This window comes from Sycon ciliatum, chromosome 1 (assembly GCF_964019385.1).
Source record: "Sycon ciliatum chromosome 1, ocSycCili1.1, whole genome shotgun sequence".
Classification (NCBI taxonomy): Eukaryota; Metazoa; Porifera; class Calcarea; order Leucosolenida; family Sycettidae; genus Sycon; species Sycon ciliatum.
Genome location: NC_088643.1, coordinates 45065501 through 45084106, shown reverse-complemented (window position 1 = coordinate 45084106; position 18606 = coordinate 45065501). Strand labels below are relative to the sequence as shown.

The 18606-nt window shown below is 47.8% G+C and overlaps 1 protein-coding gene across 1 annotated transcript; it reads left to right on the top strand.

The window, feature by feature from the left end:
• Positions 1-9445: 9445 nt before the first annotated feature.
• Positions 9446-17811, top strand: LOC135828190 (hepatocyte nuclear factor 4-beta-like). Its single transcript, XM_065340636.1, has 8 exons — positions 9446-9545; positions 9936-10826; positions 12428-12576; positions 12948-13142; positions 13503-13739; positions 14547-14712; positions 15446-15613; positions 16116-17811. The coding sequence occupies exons 1-8, from the start codon at positions 9524-9526 to the stop codon at positions 16484-16486; spliced, it is 2199 nt and encodes a 732-aa protein (XP_065196708.1). The 5' UTR covers positions 9446-9523; the 3' UTR covers positions 16487-17811.
• Positions 17812-18606: the final 795 nt, after the last annotated feature.

Sequence of the window (18606 nt, the reverse complement as noted above, 5' to 3'; positions counted from 1 at the left end):
CATGTAAATGTATGGACAGTAAGTAAGGTTTTCGGGGCTCAAGTCTATCATGACCTTATGCTGACTAATGGTATGCATTCCGCCGGCTATTTCTGAGCATCCCAGGCAGCTACATTGTACAATGTACATTCTACAAAAAGTGACTTTATCCATATCACACAATTAGGATGCATGCACGTGCTAGGGACGTGGCAATTAACTAGTCAAGTATGGGGAACCGTACACATACCATGTACATGTACATGTACCAGCAAGAATAAGCGAATGGGGTGTACAATGTACATGTACATAATCATTGTACAGTCAAACCTCATTAGGACGAACACCAAGGGACCGATGGTATTTGTTCGTAATAACGGGAGTTCTTCTTATCGATACCTTATACCCAGTGAAATAATCAGTGATTTATCCAATAGAGCTTATTCTCTATGTCCACGATGGTCCATGGCCAATAAGGAAGATAGTTAAGGTGGCAGATCCCCTTTTGGGTCCAAAAAAAGGAGCAAAAAACGAAAGTTGTCAGAATGAGGCCATATCCGGCTCATTTTCCTCCTGAAGTGATGAACTTTCCGCTGGTGTAATTTTTTATGCGGTAAACAACACGACGGTTGGGAAATTTTAAAAATTCAAACCAACTCCCACTGCGAATTTGTAAAAAATCAGCTGATCTCCACTTTGAATGCAGTTCGCAAGCGCGATCAATCTTCGTTCCGGTTCACTGCGTGGATCGCGGAGGGTGCCAAGAGCGCCAGCTCTTTGTGTGTGTGTGCCGTGTTGGCTTGTACTTGTAGTTGTAGTTGTACCCCGTACCGACCCGTACATCTACTCAGCTCTGCAGTCAGCAGGTCAGCACTGGTACGGTGTCAGCACGAACAAAAAAAATGCAAATCTGCGTCAAAGGAAGTACAGAAAAATTTGGAAATTGGCGTGTCCGCTGTTCTCTGTAGCTTTTGTCTTCTGGTCATTGGCAATAAGAGGAGATAGTCCGCTAACTACAGAGCCAAGAAGCGTGTTTTCTACGGGAACCAGTTCCAGAGCTCCAAGCGCAGAGATCTGGAGAAAGAAAACGAGTCTGCATCTCGTGCTCAAACTGAAAGTGACTCTGAGCAATTGGGAGTACCTGACACGTCTCGTAGCTGCGAACCCTTGGCTGGCGATCTGAACTTACTTGCAGATGAGGATACTGAGAGCGCTGGTGACTCCAATGAAGACTCGAGTGAGGAGAGTGATGAAGTCCTGGATTCTGACAACTGGAATTTTAGTTTGCAGAAATTAAATTTAATTGCAGAATTTATTGTCCACAATAGCAGTTTGCAGAAATGTAAGAGCTGGCCTAGTCTCCATAATTGAAGTTGCATGCAACTACTGCACTTCTGTTGCTTCACCGCCCGCAGTGGGAAAGATATCCAGTTATTTTGAATTGAATAGAAAGAGCGTACTGGCTATGCGCCTGCTTGAACGAGGCCGCGAGGATTTCCGGAAATTGTGTGCATTCCTCGATTTGCCAGCGCCGGTTGAAAGAAGAACTACCAGCGCCTCGTGCAGAATCTTCACCAAGCTGCTAAAGCTAGTGCAAGTTTGAGCATGAAAAATGCTGCTGAAGTTGTGTTCACACAACAAGTTGCAGCCGGGGAGGAATCGCCAGCCGAAATCGCCGTGACAACGGACGGAACATGGATGCGACGAGGATACAGCTCCTTATATGGCATGCAGACTGTGATTGCTTGGGAGACGCAAAAATTTGTGGACGTGGAAGTGTTGACCCGCTATTGTACTTTCTGCACAAGGAAGGAGACTCCCTGCGGAACTATTTTGGAAATTCTATCTGCAAGATTGCAGGCTTCGTCACAGCGATGGCCCGTGTTATTTGGGCATCTGTTTGCCACAACGTACAGTCCAAGGATGCCGAGAAATGCAATCAGTTCTGCCCGGAAGGACTCATGGTGCAGGTGGCAGCAATAGAAGTGTGGATATGGCAATGTTTCTGTGGCAGTTTCTTCATCGTCGAACAACACTATCCCTGTTGCAGTCTTTGAAGAAATTAAACCTGTATATGTCCATCTTGCCGACAAATCCCTCCTACAGGGCTGTGTTCGTCGTGCCACACAGAATGCCAATGAAGCACTCAATGGCACTATTTGACATCTCTGTCCAAAGGAATCGTTCTGTAGCTCCATAACTGTTGAGACTGCTGTGTTCCTGGCAGTGATCGTGTCCAATGAAGTCCACAGTGAGCTTGCCGAAGTAGTACAGCGTATGGGATGCACTGTTAGTCCGTCGTTGGAGAGAAATCTAGGTGTCTTTCAAGAGGAAAGCTGTACCACAAGCGTAGGAAGTCGTCAGAAGAGGAGCAAAAGGCAAGTAAGCATTGCAGAGCAGTGAAGAAAGGGTTTCTGGATCAGGCACAGCACAAGGAAGAAGAAACATATGCTGCTGGTGGCTTTTGAAAGGTGAAACTGGAGTGTACTTTTTCATGAATTTGACCCTCTTTTTCATAGACTCCGACAAGTTTGAGCCAACATATCTCAGGACTTACTTGTCATAGAATCATAATCTTGGGCATTATTCACATCTATGTGAAATTTGCTAGGTGCTAAACTAAACAGAACTGTCAATATCCCAGCGAGGTTCTTCCAACTGGTATGTCTCTGAATTATCTGTAAACATCGCGTTTCTGATCTGTAAAACTGAAAATCATAATGCTCCACTGTACATATGTTTACAAGGTTTAGTGTAGTTTAGCACCTTGAGCTGTTAGTCTGCATGAGTTCTGAGCAAATTGACACTGCTGGGCACCATTAGCCTCTGTTCTTTTTTGGCTCAATCCTTGCCCTGTACGTGCGATATGAACGCATTTTGGCTGAGAGCAAGTTCGGCACTTCAAGATATGTGAGATGTGTGAAAAATGATTCTGAACCTAGGTATGAACACCCTCAACATCACTGCCAAGTTTGGTTTGGATATTCCTAGCTGTTCATGACTTCTGGTCCAAAGAGTGTAGTATACGGAAAAGGGGAACTGCCACCTTAAAGGGGAAGTATACCCTAAAATCAAATTTTCACCAGTTGTAGTCTTCTGGGTGCTGAGTCGAATGGTCTTGGTCCGAGGAAGCTGCGACGCTCCCTTCCTACTTGAATCCCAATCGAACTCGCGCACTTCCACCGAAACTGGGTGACTGCGCCCTACTAGATGGGGATTTGTATGCAAAATGTCACTAAAAGCGCCATTTCGTTCTTATAAAAGCACGGATGACCGCGATTGGCCCATATGTTGTAGTCTTTTGGACGCTGAGTCGACTGGTTTTGGTCCGAAAAGGCTGCGATGCAGCGTTCCTCCTTTATTCCCAATCGAACATGGTTGAACAAGCGATCACGTGCTCCTGGGTGCCCAAATCACCTGGTCACCGCGCCAGCAGGCGACAACTTTCACACCAAGGTTCAACTCGAGTTCAACTCGAGTGACAGGACTGCACCCAAAAAAGGTCAAACAGGCTAGTAAGTTGTACCCTGCAGGCACGGTGACCAGCTGACTGGTGTACGCAGGAGCACGTGACCGCTTGTTCAACCATGTTCGATTGGGAATAAAGGAGGAACGCTGCATCGCAGGCTTTTCGAACCAAAACCAGTCGACTCAGCGTCCAAAAGACTACAACATATGGGCCAATCGCGGTCATCCGTGCTTTTATAAGAACGAAATGGCGCTTTTAGTGACATTTTGCATACAAATCCCCATCTAGTAGGGCGCAGTCACCCAGTTTCGGTGGAAGTGCGCGAGTTCGATTGGGATTCAAGTAGGAAGGGAGCGTCTCAGCTTCCTCGGACCAAGACCATTCGACTCAGCACCCCGAAGACTACAACTGGTGAAAATTTGATTTTACTTTAGGGTATACTTCCGTGCCAAGGGGGTCAGAAAAATTCAAATTTTTCTGAGTTGAGCTGAACTCAAATTTTTCATAGCTCAGCTGTATATCCACGGATCTTTACAAACGATGGCTCTCTGGAAAGATATCATGGCCAGGCAGACAGCTGTGAAGAGAAAATGCAGCGAAAATAGTCTTCCTCGCGAGGGCGCCTGAGCGAAGTCCGTTTTCTGCATTTTCGTAGCATCTGCACTTTCTCACGCGCGCGATCGATCGCAGTGCAGTCAACTTTCAACGCACGAAATTCGGACAAAGTTGGCCTGAAAGCCGCTGAAAATCTCGATGTTTTGATACCCAATACGCATGGGTTGCCGCGAAAGAAATAGAGAAACCCGCGATGCGCATACGTCATGTTTTCTACGGGCGACAATTGTTTGTCCGAGCGCGCGCGCTTCAAGCTTCGCCCTGGCGATATATATCCTCACGGACACAAAACGATGTGATGAGTCGATAGCCAAGGTCTTCCTGAACACGTAGAGTGGTCGTTTGTAACTCTCCTGTGTGTAGAAGTGGAGATACGAATTTATTTGTACACACATACTCATTTCGGGCGACTAAAGTCGCCCGTGGCACTGAGAGGGTTAATATGATTTAAAAAATCATTCCACAATCGTATACATGTAAGATCAATCCAGCAAGTAAGAAAGCCATGCAACACAATCGCGGAGGGGTGCGGTTACGATGGGGTACAGTGTGAGCCAATGCCAGGGGATTGGAGGAGTGGAGGGCGGGGGTCACAGTGCTCGTGGATAGGCCTGCTAAATCCGAGTTCCTTGCTGTAATGTAGAATCGTGGAGGCGAATCCCACCGTTGCTGACGGCTACGTACATGTAACTGTGTAGGCCATCCAATGTCAGGGTTCGTCGGTACAACTGCGAGCTACATGTACATTGTACAATGCACATGAAAATAAGACCGAACTACAGCCAGTACAGGGGCCATGATCGTGTTGTTAGTTACCACTGAAGTAACAATACATGATTGTACTGGTCTACCTTTCTAGCTCAATGACAAGTCCAGTCAGCTCCGAAAACTTAGATACATGTAATAAGTGAATGATATTCGAGTTTAATAGTTGATGGTGTAGAATAACGTGTAGTGTCACTCGGCACGCTCACAAGAGGAACTGACTACAGTACTACTAGTACTAGTATCCAAGAGGTTGCTCGTACTGCACATACTGCATGGTTTGGATTACACAGTCTCTGTGGTCACTGTGCATGTGGACTAAGATAGTAAGAAGACAAGGTGCTGCCACAGATCCAGTTCACGACTGCAGGGATTTGCATACTGTATTCTATGAAAGGGTCTGTTGCTTGAGTGTTGGCCCGAATAGAAGTCGCGGAAGAAGTCACTGAGCTCACTGTAATTTAATACTATGATAATAGTGTGTCGTGATATCAAGTTACGAGCAGGTCGATGCGACTTTTCCGTGACAAGTTTTCAGTACAAGGCACTGGCAAATCTCCTCCCATAGCTATAATTATCTTCCCCGGACTGAAACGTGACTTACTATGACTGGTGATTGCACCGTAGAAAATGTATCTCCAGACAGCTTATGCCTGGACTCTTCGCCTGAGAATGTTGGTATACATGTACATCAATTACATGTCGGACTGCGTTTGCTCCTAGGAACAGGGCTGGATACGCCATCTTTATACTTGTAAATAATTATTGTAATAAGTACTGTGATTGAGCTGATTGACCAGTGAATACCATGTCCCAGAAGACATTGATGTACAGGTGCATGTGCATGTGCGTGTACATGTGCAATGCATAATGCTGGTGGTTCTGTGTATTGTTCCGAACAAATGCGAATGGTAATAGACATGCAGACATGTACACCCCCAACTTTAAGCCTTGGTTCAAGGTTACAGGACGTACTTGGCTCGCCATTTCTCTACTTCCTGCACTCCACGCCAAACTGCAATTTCTCATGAAATAAGTCCGGAACCATCCAAGCCCGGGCCATGGTTCACCTCTACTATACTACAGCCGGATTAGGGAATCGACAAATATCACAAAGACGCCCTGCTGCTGGCTGAGTATGCACATCATGCATGCAGGTCCATGACACACTCACAGTATTTTTATGCACACTAGAAAGAAACGGAAGAAATAGAAACAAGAGTACATGTACATGTACATCATGCACATGTACAAATGTACGTGTACATAATTGGTTGCACTCTTGAGTAGATTTGTAAAATGACTAAGGTACAGTGTAATATGGATCATTCTTTGTATTGTCATCAGGTTTTGCTAAAGTAACAGTTACAGTAAAACCTGTCAAGGCGACCACTCGGATAAGGCGACCACCTGTCCTAGAAGACCACTGAAACCAGGACCAAAATTAATGATGCCATTTCCAGTCAAATGACCCTGGATAAGGAGACCACCTCCTGGTAACAGAGACCATGTTTTGAAGGTCCCTTGAGCGGTCGTTTTGGAGAGGTTTCACTGTAGTTGTCATTATGGGGTATTCATTGCGCTGGACAACTAGCTCGACTCTCTGATGAAGAGTCGGACTTCCAAGGCACCTACCCTGGGAAACTAATGGCTGTTTATGGATGACAATCCGCCGGATCGACTATGCATGATAACAGCTCACGGTACTTATTGAACAGTCATAATTATACACATAATGATTGTATACTAGTACATGCATGTGACTTTTCCACTACAGTCAGTCAGTGGTCGCATCAAACGCCAGTACAGCTGGTTGGTACATGGTGTCTACATTATTGTCCATGCTCTGAGACTGAGTGGAATGATTGAAACTCGGTGATTATCTTGCTAGCCTGGAAATCTGTGGGTGTGTTGGTATGAATCGTTGGTTGCACCCGGCACCCATAATCAGTACAGCTCTGTATACATGTATTTGCATATCATGGACAGGAGTGTGCAGTCCATCCCAACTGTTGAGGTCGAGCCCGGTCCATGCATGTAACGTTAACTGAATTTATAAATTATGCAAATGCCTCATTTTAATGATTGACAGACAAGTAATACTCCAGTAGGTGTTTTGATTGGGTGTGCTGTACAAACAGGATCCGTGTTGTGATTTTGAAATGCATCAGCTGCAGCAGAACCACCGTATACTAAACGAGATGCTTTATAAGTTTATGAATATGACTGTTACCATGATTGATACTCATATCAGTGTAGTCTGCAGCTCTCCAGAGGATTGCGAGATGACTGTGCTAAAAAGTAAAAGCAGTCTGCTACAACCGTGATTATGTCCCAGTGCAGCAGCTTTGGTTGTAAACCTACACGAAGCCAATCATAATTACATGTATGTGAATACGGATTGTCAGTGCGTAGTCATGGGCTATAGCCCATTCCGCCATGATGCCTTGATGGGGCGAGCAGTGAGCTGCAGTGGTGACAATAGATCATGATCGATGATAACAACAATTACATGTCATGTTGTTATCATCATGATCTCTGGTCTCCTGATCCATTCCGCCGGCTAACCCTACTCCCTAACCTAGGCTATGCGTTGAACGTGCAAAGCAGTGCAGCAGTAAATCTAACACATGTCAATCTGTGTCAAATCTGGTTAGGTGGGTGGGTGAAATTTCACAATCACCTGCACGTGATTTATACTGATATTAACAATACATTACTCTTGCCAGTCTTGGTATTACCAGTCCTCTATGCACAGACTCAGTACTCACTACTGAGTGTCTGTCTGTGGCATGGCTACATATTCAGTGGATGATGGATTCACTCCATTTCCCTGACAAAACCACACTTTTAAAAGTCTTTGTGAATGTATGCGTTCTCCTTCTGCACATTCCCCAGAATCTGATCTTCAAACTGATGACTTCTACACAACCGTGATAGACTGTGTCTACCCCTTCTTGCATGATGCGCTGCGCTGGTGGCTGGACATACAATAATTATGTATAGCAGGGGACTGAGTGGCACCATTCGGCATTCCGCGCTTGCATGTACATAATTGTACAATAATGGACATAATAGCTTGCACAGTCTCAGGCTCACACCAACCCCTTGCCTTGGTTAGGTGTCTGGTTAGGTGTCTGGTACTAGTAGTAGTAGTATGTCGATAGCGACGTTGACGTTGATGGAATGACTAAAATCATGGCAGGCATGTACATGTATGTCGGATGATCGGTGACGACGACATGGAATAGTTCAACGGGTCTTCTAACTCCGAGATCAACTCCTTGTCCTACACAAATAATACTTCCATATACCAGTACAGTCATGTACTTGTACTTGTAGATATTCTGCCGCTGGTCCTTCTACTAGTCGTGGTTAGCTTTTTTAATCTTCCATTTTCATCCAGATCGAGATTTCGGCGACGGATCTGTTTCGGCGACGGATGTCGGTCGGTGGTACTGCACTGCACTGGTGGTAGATGTCTGCCTAGCCGCCTGTATCTTTGTATCGAGCCTCGTCCTCCTACTAGTACTGACCACCCGACTGTGTAGATCTACCGCAAGGGACGGTACGCCCACGACCGTAGGCGTGGTAGACTTCTCGCTTCTCATCTACCGTAATGTCGCGTGCATAAGCCGGATTTGTGCATAAGCCTGTCTCGTGTAGAAGCATGAAATCTGCAACAGCTTTTCGCGTACAAGCCTGTCGCATGCATAAGCCGGGCCAGTACACGAGACGCGCCACGTGTCGCGTGCGTAAGCCGGGCTACTACGCAAGACTGGTGAGCGCGCCTTTTACATGTACATGTTCATGTTTGCATGGTACCGTACACTTGCACACGCGGAAAACGTGGGAAGATGCGGAAATCAACACCAGCTGCGCTCGACGGCCATGCACCACTCTTCAAGCGAGAGAGTGAGAGAAAGGAGAGGGGGGACGCGGTTCAGGGAGCGAAAAAAAAGAAAAAAAATCCCGTTGGAAAATGTTGGTTTTGACGTCCAAAAGTCAGCAGTTTGCGCATACAAGCCTGGTCATTGAGTGGTGCTTGTCATATAAGCCTGTCTCGTGTATAAGCCTGTCTTGTGTACAACTTACTAACAAGCCTGACTCCATCACCGGCTTATAGGCATATTATAAGCCCCGGCTAATGCACGCGACATTACGGTACATGACATTGTACATAATCATTGTAGCTCGGACTGTAGCCGGGCTACATACGAGACCATGTTTTTCTGTCACATGACTGTAGTTTTAGCTTGATATGACTTCATACTTCAGATTCATAGTAACTGTTTATGATGAGCAACATTAACAGGGACGGCTAGTATAGCCTAGCGCCTTGTGAAGTAACAACTAAATACTTAGATGTGTGTGGACTGTCTGTGGTTACACTGTACGGCAGTCCAGACTCCAGACTAGAGCCAGAGACTGGCAGACTCAGGCGGCACAGTCAGTCATGATGCAGGTGGGACCTGCAACTACTGTAATACACTAACAAGTAACACTCAACACTCAACAGTCAACCATGGTCAACACTTGCAGCTAGCTCGACGTCACATCACCCATCGGCGTGCTGCAAAGCGCGTGCGCACAGCGCGGAGAACACGCGCGCATACTACGTAGATATCTACTGTTTACTAGCAAGTATACTGCATTCGTTTTACCTTTGCTCCTTGACCCTTTTCCGCCGACAACATGGAGGACTCCAGTGAAAAAGGTAAGGAGTGATTTGTTGTTTGGTTTACAGCCACTTTATTCTATCAGTAGGGCGATCGATAGGTACATCTGGAGCTCTGTGAAGCCGAAGGGGATGTTTGTCTCTTCAAAGAAGTGCGCGACTGGTGCGAGAGATCCCGTGCACAATTTTTGCTTCCGTGTGTTCGGTGCTTATTTGCGTGCGGGATCGCTCGCTCTACGCTTCGTCTGACATTTTAGGAGGCGGCATGATGGTATTCCCAATCGGTGTCAATCTCTATCCCATTGCAATTCTATAAATGAATGAAGGGTCAGGTTCTTGGGGACAAACATCCCAGGCAGTGAAAGCGCACGGGGCGTACGCTAAAATTTCTTGTTTTCTTTTGACTTTGGTGCATGTACTTATTGACAGGTTTGCCAGCGCAACGCCTCACTGTGAAGCTGGAAGATGGCGGCGCAGTACATCCTCGGGCGTCTGCTGACAGTAACACGGCAATATCACAAGCAGCAGGCTTGCCAATGGCCTTCCTGCCCCACGGTTACGCTCCTATAGCGGCCTCAGCCCTCAGCAACATTGATCCAACCGCCGCTGCTCTGCTTGCTTCTGATCCGACATCGTCGGTTCGACAATTCGAAGAGAAACAACATCTTATACAGATGCAGCAGCAGCGAATACAGCAGTTGCAGAAGCAGCAGCAGCAACTCGCCCAGACTTCTTCAGACCAGAGTTATGGTGACACGGGCAGCAACCGAGGGTCACGACCAGTTTCTCCCTCGTCAGGACACGTATCGGCCACTTCCAGTGCAGAAAACTTAATGACGTTCGGACACATGCCTATGCGCGTGCCAATGATGCAGTTCATCGGAGCCCAGACGTTGTCATCAGGCTTCGCACATGGTGTGAATCCCGTGGGTAGGATGATGCCCCGCCAAGCACTGCAGCTGGCGGAATCGGAGCAGAGGATGGCGGCGGAACTGGCCGAGACAGCTTCTGCCGGTCGACCGTCCCGTCCAGTCACGCCGAGCACAACTAGCGCAGCAGCCGATTCCACGGCTGCTGCATCGGCGGTGCATGGCTCTGTGTGCGGTGTGTGCGGGGATCAGTCGCAGAACATCCGAAAACACTACGGCGCGAATAGCTGTGAGGCGTGCAAGTGCTTCTTCAGGCGCAGCGTTCAAATGGACAAACAGTACCAGTGCCGTTATTCCATGAAGTGTCCGATCGGTGTCGACAAACGAGTACGACACTGGTGCCAGTTCTGCCGATTTCAAAAATGCATCACAGTCGGCATGAAAAAGGAAGGTAAGAAATGATGCTGTCACCCTGAGTGTTTTTTAAAGGCTCTGCTCTTAACTGGTGCGTGCACCCATCAGAGAGGTGTAGCATCCGGGCCATGGAAACGACACGAGGCTGTATAGTACCAAGAGTACATAACCCCCCAGAGTGTGCAACGCCTGATCCAGCTCTGATAGGGTCTTGGTCGAGCGGAATCGGATCTTTGCGTCATAATACCGTACACATCTGAGGGGAACCCGGGGAGTCGCGGGTACTCTTGGATCAAAAACAATGGTGCCCTGCCTCGAGACCGGCCTTGCGCTGGTGTGAAGTGTACGCATGACATCAGAAGATCCGATTCCGCTCGACCAAGACCCTACACAGAGCTGGATCGGCGTTGCACACTCTGGGGGGTTATGCACTCTTGATAGTACCCAAAACGATGTGCTTTTCGACCCCAAAATTGGAAGTTTTACGTGATCCGTGATCTACAAAGCTTGCGTTCGAGTTATCTCGTCCTGGACCTGCTGATCCCAAAGGGTGGCCCAGACCACCGGTGCCATGCGTGTATGCGAGCATGCATAAAGTGACCGCGGCAGGACCGCGGCGACAGGCAGCCCGGGGGCCAAACCCATATTGTTTCGCTTTTCAGTTGCTCGTGCCACCTCCCTGGATGCTATGACTCCCTGTTGAGCACGCTATGACTGCTGTGTTCATGCTCGCTCGCATCTGTGCCCAAGCCAGTCTCACGGAAACATAGCACTTCAGTAGCATAACATTGTAATGACTCATTAATGAGTAGTTGCTATCTGGTTGGTCCGCTTTGAACAGAGCATTAGGATGAGTTTGTTTGGCCTAAATGGCAAAGTCGAAAAGAAAAGATTTAGAAACTAAAAGAAGAAGAAGAAGAAAACAGCAGCTAGAGGTGCACAGGAAGGTGCAATTTGTGTTAATGTCAGGAATACTTTCTTCATCACAGAAAAGGTGAGAGCGCAATGGGGTACAGGAATGGGGTACAGGAATGGAGTACAGGAATGGGGTACAGGAATGGGGTACAGGAATGGGGTACAGGAATGGGGTACAGGAAGACAATCGTGTAAGTACAGTGAAACAGCTGTCTAAGACGACCGCTCAAGGGACCTTCAAAATGTGGTCTCTGTTACCAGGTGGTCTCCTTATCCAGGGTCAATTGTCTGGAAATAGCATCCCTTGGTCCTGGTTCCCGTGGTCTTCTTTAACAGGTGGTCGGCTTGACAGGTTTTACTGTATAACGATCAAGTAAATCTAACATTTTAACGGGTGACATTTCTTCGTTATAATAAGTTCTGTTGGGGCAGTATCTTCACATGTGTGATGTGCAGATATGCCTGAAGACTGCATGATTGCTAACATATCTTCTCGTTAACCTGTGGATTTGGGACAATAGTTACATTTACGACTCGTTATTAATATGTCTCACAGTATTCCTGGCGGGGGAGGGGGGGGGGGGGAGACTGTCAGGCTATGTGTGAGTTGTGCTCTAAAGTGACACAAAGACGGGCAAGGAGTGGACGCTGAACACAGTTTAGTTGTTTTCTCATTTTCCTTTGGGTGTACACTTAGCTGTGAAGTTGTTCTGCCTTGTGTAGCTGTGAAGCTTCACAGAAACACATTCCTGTCTTCTACCAGCGGCCGGAGTAGCCCGGTTACAACTGGAAAGGCCATGGCGAGTGAGGCTAGCACGCATCCACTGGCAGCTGTTAGTCCACCTCTTAGCTCGCCACCGCTCCAGTCCAAGGCAAGAGACATTGATATGTTCTGAACTCTTCTTTTCTTTTTTTGCATCTGCTGTTCTTGTGACTGTGACTTTGACATTGCTATGTCAGTGATACTTGATACTTCAGTTCTGTCTTTTGAGAACTTGCTCCTGTGCAAAGAACAGGGATGAGACCATGCACAGTGTTTGGCAGCAATGTAACAGTGCGGATGGGGTGTGAGCATCCTGCCCCGCTCTATCCCTCTATCCCGCTTCATCACGTCTGCCTGTACGTGCAGGTGTAGTCTCACTCACTCAGTCTGTCAAACCTATACCTTGTCTTGTTTCGCGATTGGCTTGAGGCTGGTGAAGTGAAACTGCTTTCTTTCTTGATTCAATGTTGCACACTGCAGTCACCGCGCATGCGTGATATTCCATCGGTGACCTCACCTCCGCTGAGCGGTGCCTTCGCCACCAACCCACCGTCTCCGATGGAATCCGAGGCACGAGCGGCGGACAGGATTAAGGCGGAGTTGTCACCTGGCTTGCTGTCTGCCTCTATTGAGGCTGCCAGTGCTGCAGCTGCTCCTGGGAGCACTTATATGCCTGTGAGTTGGATTGATTCGCATGGCTCACAACCCGTGGTATTTTCTCTGCTAGAATTTAACAGCAGACAATGAGTGTGAACTGAACAAAGGCATGTCCTCGAATGATTGAGGACCTTGAAAAAAAATGAAAGATCTGACCTGTTTATGACCTGTTTGGCTCTTGATGCAGACTGCATGTAAAACCTCATCATCATTCCAAACAGGGGGCACCTATACATAAAGTAACATAATGTATACAAACTTACAAAGGCATGTATGGGAATGTTTTAGTCCGAAGCGAGAATACCAGTCTAAAGCAGGATGGTTCGGATGGTATGTTGGTAATGTGAATGTGTTACTCAATTCTGATTGTCTCCCTAGTCGTATGCACCCCTACATCATCTTCTTCCGGATGCTCCCGACCTGATCCCGAGCTCTTCGTTGCACATGGGAGGTGGTGACCGTGGTGCTGGCGGTAGTGGCAATCCGCAGACCGGTCCTTCAAGCAGCTCCAGCCTAGGCAGTGATGCATTCCCCATGCCGCCCATGCCAAACGTTAACGTGCCCACGCCCGAGCGAGCAGCTGGCGAGGAGAACAACGAAGCGTCCGTGGAGGAGGTAAGGTCTGGGTTACTGTAGTATCCGTGCCGTGTGACCCCCCGGGGTTGCGTGACTTTGAGATGCTGCATGTGATACGGGGTGCAGCTGTGTTGCTTTGTCTGGTTGCTGCGAAAACGTGTCCTTTGCGATAACTGCTGCCTCATGCCTGATGAGGCATTCAAGCAGTTCAGTACACATTCTTTATAATTATTACTACCGTAAAATCCTGCGTATAAGCCCATGCTCGCGCTTAAGCCCAGGGCTAGGTCGAACATCACAAAGCTTCAGCATACAAGCCCATGGGCCTAGGTCATACCAAGAGTCCATAAATTATGGACTCTTGGTCATACCATGTACGTAGTACATGTAGTTGTTTTGTACACTTCAACACAATCATCGGTTGTTTTGTTTGCACAGTGTTTTTCAGCAATGCACTTCTCGCTTCCTTGATACTTTTCAATAGCACAATTTTGGTGCCGGCGTATAAGCTATGCCCGCGTATAAGCCCACCGAAATGTCCTTGTGAAACAGATAAGCCCATGGGCTTATCCGCGGGATTCTACGGTAGTAGCTGACGGACTGTAGGTCCATGAGGATATCAAGCATAACTTTCGAAATGTGTGTGTGTGGCATTCCAAGCTAATCAGTACACTACGGCACCAGAAGCGAACGGACCAGTTAAAACTGGTCCGTTCGCTTCTGGTGCCGTAGTACAGCCAATGTTACTGTGTATTCCTGGTCACACATGTGCTTTGCCATAATGTTAGCAGTGAGCTATGGCAGGCAATGTGTTATGTGTCTGATATTTGTGGCCCGGCTGTGCAGGTTCTGGAGACATTCAAGCATCGGATACTGTGCCTATTCCAGTGGTCTAAGCAGCATGTTGTTGGTTTCTCTGACTTGAGTCCCGCTGATCAAAAGTCACTGCTAAGGAGCTCTGTGGTGGAGATTGTCATGCTTGGGTTCGCAAAGAGGTCCATTGGCTTCGACGGTAAGCCCTTGCAGGATGCACCCAGTGTGTATGTGTGTGTGCGTGCGTGCGTGTGTGTGTGTGTGTGTGTGTGTGTGTGTGGCGGTCAATTCTTCAGCCTTGCAAGCTGTTGAATGGTGCAATCCCAGCACAAGCTGCTATGGCTTCTGCTGTAGCATCGCTATCATCGCCTCCGGCGATGGGCGTCCAATGGTGTGTGTGTGTGTGTGTGTGTGTGTGTGTGTGTGTGTGTGTGTGTGTGTGTGTGTGTGTGTGTGTGTGTGTGTGTGTGTGTGTGTGTGTGTGTGTGTATGTGTGTCAACTCAGTACTTTATTTTGCTAAGGAGAAAATCTGTACTTCTAAGATCTTGGTCTCCCATGTTGCAACCAGTCCACTACTATTGATGCTATCAACGCTGTGTGTGGCTGTAACTTACATCAGTGGGTTATGCAGGTGGAGCTTGTGATAGTGGTTATGAGGCTACGTACTAGCTAGCAGGCTGCTGTAGGTATTGTATTCAAATAATAATAGTTATAAGTCTATTGGTTCATACATGGCTATGTAGATCAGTTAACGTTATGTGCGGAGATTGTGGAGTGTGTGCCACGGGCTTCTTCATATGTGTGACTGTTCGTGCCGCGATATATGTGTGTGTGTCGGTGCCTGGGTTTGTGCATGACGGTATATGTACATGCACATTGTATATGTGTGTGTGTGTGTGTGTGTGTGTGTGTGTGTGTTCAATTCCCCCAGGCTCCCTACAGCTGGTTACTGGGAAGATGATGTCACCAGGACACGTGAACCCCGGTGTCTCATCTGTCGCCAATCTTCTCATTGACCGTGTGGTGAAGCCGCTGCGTCAGCTAAATCTAAATGACTATGAGCACATGCTACTGAAGCAAGTTATACTATTCAACCCAGGTACGGGACATTGAGCAGCTGCTGGACGTCAATGCCGCATAGCCTAGGACCATTCAGCTGTGGCTTTGTGCAGCCTGTAGGATCATAGTATTGTCTGGCTACTGTGCTGATTGGTGTAGTATTTCCTGGAAATCCTTTTGCTTGGCACTGTGTTCATTTTAATGATTTAGGTAGAGTTGGTAGAAGATCCTTGTCTCAACCATCTGAGATGGGTCTTTTAATGTCCTGTTCAGTTGTGATAAGGCTGCAATGTTGCATATTCTCAGTATCAACCATGGGTGTGCCAAGACATGTGGGCTAGCTTGGAACACCATGCACCACACGATCACACGGCTGGAGTAGACTTCGCTGAAGTTAGCCGGGCTATTGGTTGTGGTCACGGTTCTTTTGATGCTCCAGTTTGCCGGTGGCATGGGACCAATGAGCCTTTCTGAGGCGGAGGAGTTAACTGTGTGTGTGCGTGTGTGTGTGTGTGTGTGTGTGTGTGTGTGTGCATGTACAGTTTCGGCCGGTGTCCAAGATATTGAGACCGTGCGTAGCATGCGCAAGATCCGACTGATCGAGCTGCAGGAGTACACGAGTGGCGCGGAGCCAGGTCGTATGGGTGAGATGCTGCTGCTCATTCCACCGCTCTACGAGGTCAGCCAGGAGATCGTCGAGCAGCTAAGACTGGAGCAGTTTGTCAACGACGGTGAGATGCGCTTTGACGCTGTCCTGCTGATGAGCATCGTCAACGGTGAGGTCAGCCTGACGAATGTGGACGCCACCGCAGACCCAGCAGTGATTATAACTCCACCCGCTTCCAAGCCACCGCCGTCGGTGAGTGCGGCACACCATAACTCCAGATCCACTGCACCGTCTCTTGACTTCTGATTGGGCTTCTAGACTGCTAGTGTAGCTGAATTGCTCAACTGGTGGCGCAACGGAAAGCTCTTGTCCTGACAAGTAGTTGGCTAGCAAGGATCCATACCGTGATGCAATGCTAAGCACCTGGATCCTGCACCGCCGAACACCTCCTATACTCTGCACAGGAGCCGTTGTGAGCAGATCGCGTCTTCGGGGCTAAAGTAGCGTTTTCAAGAAAAATCATTTTAGTGACGATGCCATAGCTTGACTGCTCTCACACGTTATGTAACTCCGAACACCTCCTCTAACGGACACATATTTCGCTTCCTGCTCTCATCTTCATTACCTTTGTCCATTCATATTGACTGCATACTGATGAAGGTCATGACCGGCACCAACGCCAACACCAGCTGCATGCACTGACGTACCATCAGTTTCTCCATGGTGTTCGGTGGTTGGGCCTGAGATGGGAGATGCCTCTCCTGTGATGGAATGCTTTGCTGCTACTCCGACCACAGTGAGTCCCTCTAGCATCTAGTCCCTCCGCCGGATGGTTATCGTTTTGCCACAGCCTCAATGTGGTGCTGTAACGTTGACTCCAGACCTGATCAGACAGTGGGGCTATAATGCCGGTCAATCCTGGTCTGCGAGAAGCCGCAGTTCAGCTCTTCAAGTGACACTACTGTATTGATTCTATCAGATTAGTTTATAAATAGTTTTCTAGTATTTCTTAGTCCGTAGAGTAGAGTATGCACGCATGCATATGGTGTGAGGCATTGATTTGTACCGGCGTGTCTTTGCCTGCAATACTACGGCATTGCTATTACCGGTATGGGGTTTTCGCCTATACTGTGATGCCTTCAAGTCACCAGGAACACTCACTTTCAACAGTCTATTTCCTTGACATTGATTAGGAACTTTTTTCTTCTTTTTTAGACCAGGTTTTTCAAATTCTTACCGGTACTTTCCGAGTTGCTTGAGCACAAGCAAGGTGCATTCTAATGTGAAAATCCTGCCACCGGCCGGGAATTCACTGTTGCGCAAATGTCTCTGAGAATGTGAACTGAAGACTTTTCATGGCTTATTTCTGTGGTTCTTTGGTTTTATTTCGTAGTGTTTTAGTTTTGACTTTGTTGCCTTGTTTTGGCTGCACGCGCAGTCACGCTCGGCTTCTGTGCACCGTGGTCATGAAACGCTTACGTCAGTGTCACGTGTCCAACATTGTTTTGTGCGCATGCTCGTATGCTGCCACGATGTTTGTCTTTTCTGGAGTTATCAGTTTTGCCTCGTCGTGTCCGGTCTTCTTGTTTGTCCGTCTCCGTCTTTTAAAAGGAATCATGTCAGAACTTTTACTGTTCACTGAGTTGCGTTGTTGTGTGTGGCGAGTTGGATGGGTGGGTAGGCTGGGCCCCAGACGCCTGGAGAACATGTGCGGGTGCCCAAAAGGCACTGATGAGCTAGTCAGTTTATCCGGCATAGTCACCGCTTGGCTCTCACTGATGATCTTCAATTTGCCATAGACGAAAGCCTGTCAAGTTGACTTTCAACCCCGGGCAATCAGGAGACTGATTCGGCCAGCCCACACTGCCACTGTTTTTGGTTCCGGAGGAGGATGCCGCCAGCAATCCCGGCGCGACGGCCCAGTCTGCGCCGGTGTGAATCTAATCCGCCGCAGTCATTCTATCCCACAACTCTGTACTCGGCATCACAATGTACAAACTGGGGGGGGGGGGGGGGGTACCAGAGTATGGAGTTATGAACTCTTGGTTGTCTTGTATTGGCAATATGCATGCCTGATGATATCAAGAGTTCATAACCCCCTGGTCAAGAGTTCATCGAATCATAACCCCCAGGGGGTTATGAGCTCTTGATGATATGCAAACGTACCAGTCTGAGTCATGAATATTGCAATCAACCGTCATGTATTTTGATGAATTATCATTCTAGGCTACAGTGCTGGCAACTGAAATCCGACCCCCTGAGCGGTGGGTTCACATTCTTTGCGATGTGAGCGCACCGCTCAGGGGGTCGGATTGCAGTTGCCAGCACTAGTAGATACCTGCGCTGCGCGTAGATCTTTTTGTCATTGCAATGAAAAAAACCCGAATACCATAATAACTATCATTATGATTATCAACCGTCCCTCA

Coding starts and splice junctions, on each gene's coding strand:
- LOC135828190 (XM_065340636.1), top strand. CDS start 9,524: ATGGAGGACTCCAGTGAAAAAG. Junction 13,143..13,502: donor CTGGGAGCACTTATATGCCT/GTGAGTTGGATT, acceptor TTGTCTCCCTAG/TCGTATGCACCCCTACATCA. Junction 15,614..16,115: donor AGTTATACTATTCAACCCAG/GTACGGGACATT, acceptor GTGCATGTACAG/TTTCGGCCGGTGTCCAAGAT.